Source organism: Plasmodium brasilianum, chromosome 3 (genome assembly GCF_023973825.1).
Source record: "Plasmodium brasilianum strain Bolivian I chromosome 3, whole genome shotgun sequence".
Classification (NCBI taxonomy): domain Eukaryota; phylum Apicomplexa; class Aconoidasida; order Haemosporida; family Plasmodiidae; genus Plasmodium; species Plasmodium brasilianum.
Genome location: NC_090116.1, coordinates 22,996 through 26,635, shown reverse-complemented (window position 1 = coordinate 26,635; position 3,640 = coordinate 22,996). Strand labels below are relative to the sequence as shown.

Here is a 3,640-nt window from a genome sequence, read left to right as displayed (position 1 = left end):
AAAAATTTTTATACTACTGTTAGTTATGACTACGTTAATATAATTTTATAAGATGAATACCATATAACATTTCTTGTATTTTTGGGTATATTAATTGTCATATTGTTGATATGGTCTGCTTTTACTTATATGAAGTTTAGAAAATATAAAAGAATTTTGAAAACTAAATGTTAGAATGGATAAAAAAAATGTTATTATTTACGTAGTGTACCTGGTAATCTGAATACAAACGTGTATTATAATTACTTATATGTTCAATAAAGATATGCATAATTGCCTAAATTATATGAATGTACATATGCTAGCTAGAACTTTTGGTACTCAAAAGTAAATAGATGCTTTATTAGTATATTTATTATTTTGAATGTATTGGTGTTTCACAATATGTTTTTAAAATCTTTCTCCTGTTATATTAAATATTACAGAGTGATATTTATATTTATGTATTAAAATAGATACTGATGAATGGTATATGTATGTGAGATAAACTTAATACATTATGGAATAATCATGAAATTTTATTGATGTATGATAATTTGTGCTTGAAATAAAACTTGTTTGTTTCGATTTTTTATGTTGCTATAGTACAAATTTATTATTTTTTTAAATAACATTAATAAGATCATTGTTAGTTTTGATATAAGGATAAATGTGTATAGTTCTTTATTTAATAGAATGAAGTGAAGATATATTGTTGCATTAATGTGTAAATATATATTTATTTCTTACTTATAAATAAGCATAAGATTTATTCTATAAAATACGTTTTATAACAAACACAAAATTATAATATTTATTGTAAATATATTTTTAATAAATGATTAGTTCTATATGTTTTAAAAGATAAAATATAAATATATCATAAAACAATATCATTATTAAATACTGGTTTTATGTAACTTTAATAATTTCAGACTTCTAAATCTTCACAATTAAATGAAGAATTAAAAACATTTTTTAACTTATTGTTGTGTCCATGTGTGTTTTTATTTCATTTTTGCAAAATTACTTAAATATGTATTAAAAAACATATTTAAAAATAAACATACTTTAAATTGTTTTTATGACTTATGATAATAAAAAACGAAAATAAAGAATTAATTTTTATTATTTATTGTTGCATATGTTAAAATTCTTTTTTTTTTTTTTTTTTTGATAATTGCATATTTAAGAAAATTTGTTATATATATATAAAAATAAAAGTATTCATTAAGAACGATGAAAATGAATGTATACTTCTTTGAGATATTAAAATAATGTCTAAATAAATAATTATACACTTGATCTATTTTTTATTCTTATCCATAAATATATTAATTATACTTTTAATCATATGTTTAAAAAGATTAAATATATATAGTTCTTATTGATAATTACTAATGTTTTCATATTTATAAAACTTATTTTTTAAGTAAAATATATGTAAAAAAAAATATTCTTTATTAGTAGATAATTAATGGATAATGTTTTATTGCTTAAAGATGAATTTTTTGCTAAAAATAATATAAGATACATTATTATATTTTTAATTTTTTGTATGAAGTATATATTGAGAGGAGGTTATTAAATTTGAATATTACAATAATTATCAACGAATGAATAACTACTTAGGTTATTATAATTACGTAAATATTTGTTTAATTCCATTTTATAAGACATACTTGTATATGTATGAAAAAATAAAAAGATAGCATAAAAATATATGTATTTTAACTCTTAACAGGATGCAACAGATACAATATTGAACCAAGGTTATTTTGGTATAACTATGTTTTATAAATTTATTACTTTTTTTTTTCATTTTCTTCTTATTTATTATTTTTTAAAAGTGTAAAAAGACTACATAATTGAGTAAGTTTTTATTATTTACATAAGAAAAATATTTTATTTAATATATAATATGTAAATAACTATTTCTAGTCTCTAAGTGCAACAAATCAGAAAGAATAAAAATATTGATATATTAATATTTCTACTTTTATAAGAATAATTTCATAAAACATCTGAATTATTTTGTTTTCATTATTAAATAAAATTTATTTTTTATTATGTAATCTTCTATAGTGTTTATTTATATATGAAGGAAAAATTATTATCCTGATCTCTCCTTTATAATAATTACAAAAAAAAACTTAATACAAAATTTTTTCTATAATTTTATTATATATTACCTTGCATATTATTTTAATATATGATATTATCTGATTTTTTTTTGAATTATAACAATTACCGAACATTTTTTTTTAATAAATTTACTTTTACCTTTATTTATTTTTTTATTATTTATATTTCTGTAGAATATATAAATTTTTTTAGTATTTGGAACTAACAAATATAAAAAAGGAAAGTAGGCAAATTCTTATATCTAAAAAATTTACTTCTAGTTATATTAAATATATTTATTTGTATTATATAATAATTCTGTTATATTTGTGATAATTTGTTATTAAGTTATATAACTGTTAATTTAGGTTTTGCTTTTTAAATTAATGATATATTTAGACATGTTCAATCAAGAATGGATATTTTAAAATAATAATGTAAAATTGTTCTACATATGTAGTGTATATTCCTCATGTTATCTTATAATGTGTTCAATAATTTTTTTTTTTTTTTCTTTTTTCTGTCTTATAAGTGATATAATACTAAATATATTATTTTATGTTTTTTAATTATATTGATATTTAAAAAGGCATAATAACCCCCAAATATTATCTTTATTTATAGGAAACAAAGAATAAACATCAGTAGATATATTCATATAATATGTTAATATTTCTATTCACTTCATATATATACTTTTTTTTAATTATAATATAAGATGTTTAAAATCAAAAGATGTAACGATATGATATTTCTTTCCTCCAAAATATTAATAATGAATAATTTAGATACTTGTCTTAGTGAATTAAAATATATAGATATCCTAAGCTTTTATTTAACAAAAAATATCCCAGCAAAATAAATTATATTTAATGTTAATTTTCTTATAAATAAAATATTGTTGGATATATTTGTTAAGATATTTTTAAAATTATCTATTATATAATATGATTTATATTTATATTTTATATGAGGAATTTAATGCTTTTTTAAAAGGAAAAAATAATAAAATAATAGTGTATGTAACAGTACACTTTTATTAGTACCTTCTGACTAACAAACTTTTTACCTGCTCAGAGATATTATAACATGAAATGTTTTCATTACATATGAAAATTAAAAATATTTTATTTTAATTAAAACTGTTACATTTGATCTATTTACATAGACGTTCTCTTATACCAGTACGTTTGTAAAATTATAACGTATCAGATAATTTTCTTTATATACCTTACTGTTTCTTGTTATGTGTATATATAAATTTACTGTATTATAAAAGATTAAAACTTATTTTTTTTTTTGTAGTTGATTTTTATTAAATGCTTATAGTTTAAAAGAAGCACAAAAAAAAACTGTATTCCAGAACAGATTGATTATTTTCAGAAATAAGACGGAAAAAAAAAGTATAGGATTAAAAGATATGTTACCTACAAATAGAAGGAATGATTCAGAAAAAGAAGATATCGGTAAAATAGAATATGATGGAAATATGAATCTAAGAATAACAATAAATCAGGAGTTTGAGAAAAAAAATTAG

At 17.9% G+C, this 3,640-nt stretch overlaps 1 protein-coding gene across 1 annotated transcript; it reads left to right on the top strand.

The window, feature by feature from the left end:
- Positions 1-2,821: 2,821 nt before the first annotated feature.
- On the top strand, positions 2,822-3,640 carry MKS88_000827 (uncharacterized protein; the record flags this gene model as incomplete). The annotated part of the gene is made up of 3 exons (XM_067219464.1): positions 2,822-2,903; positions 3,100-3,121; positions 3,433-3,640. The coding sequence occupies 3 exons, from the start codon at positions 2,822-2,824 to the stop codon at positions 3,638-3,640; spliced, it is 312 nt and encodes a 103-aa protein (XP_067075195.1).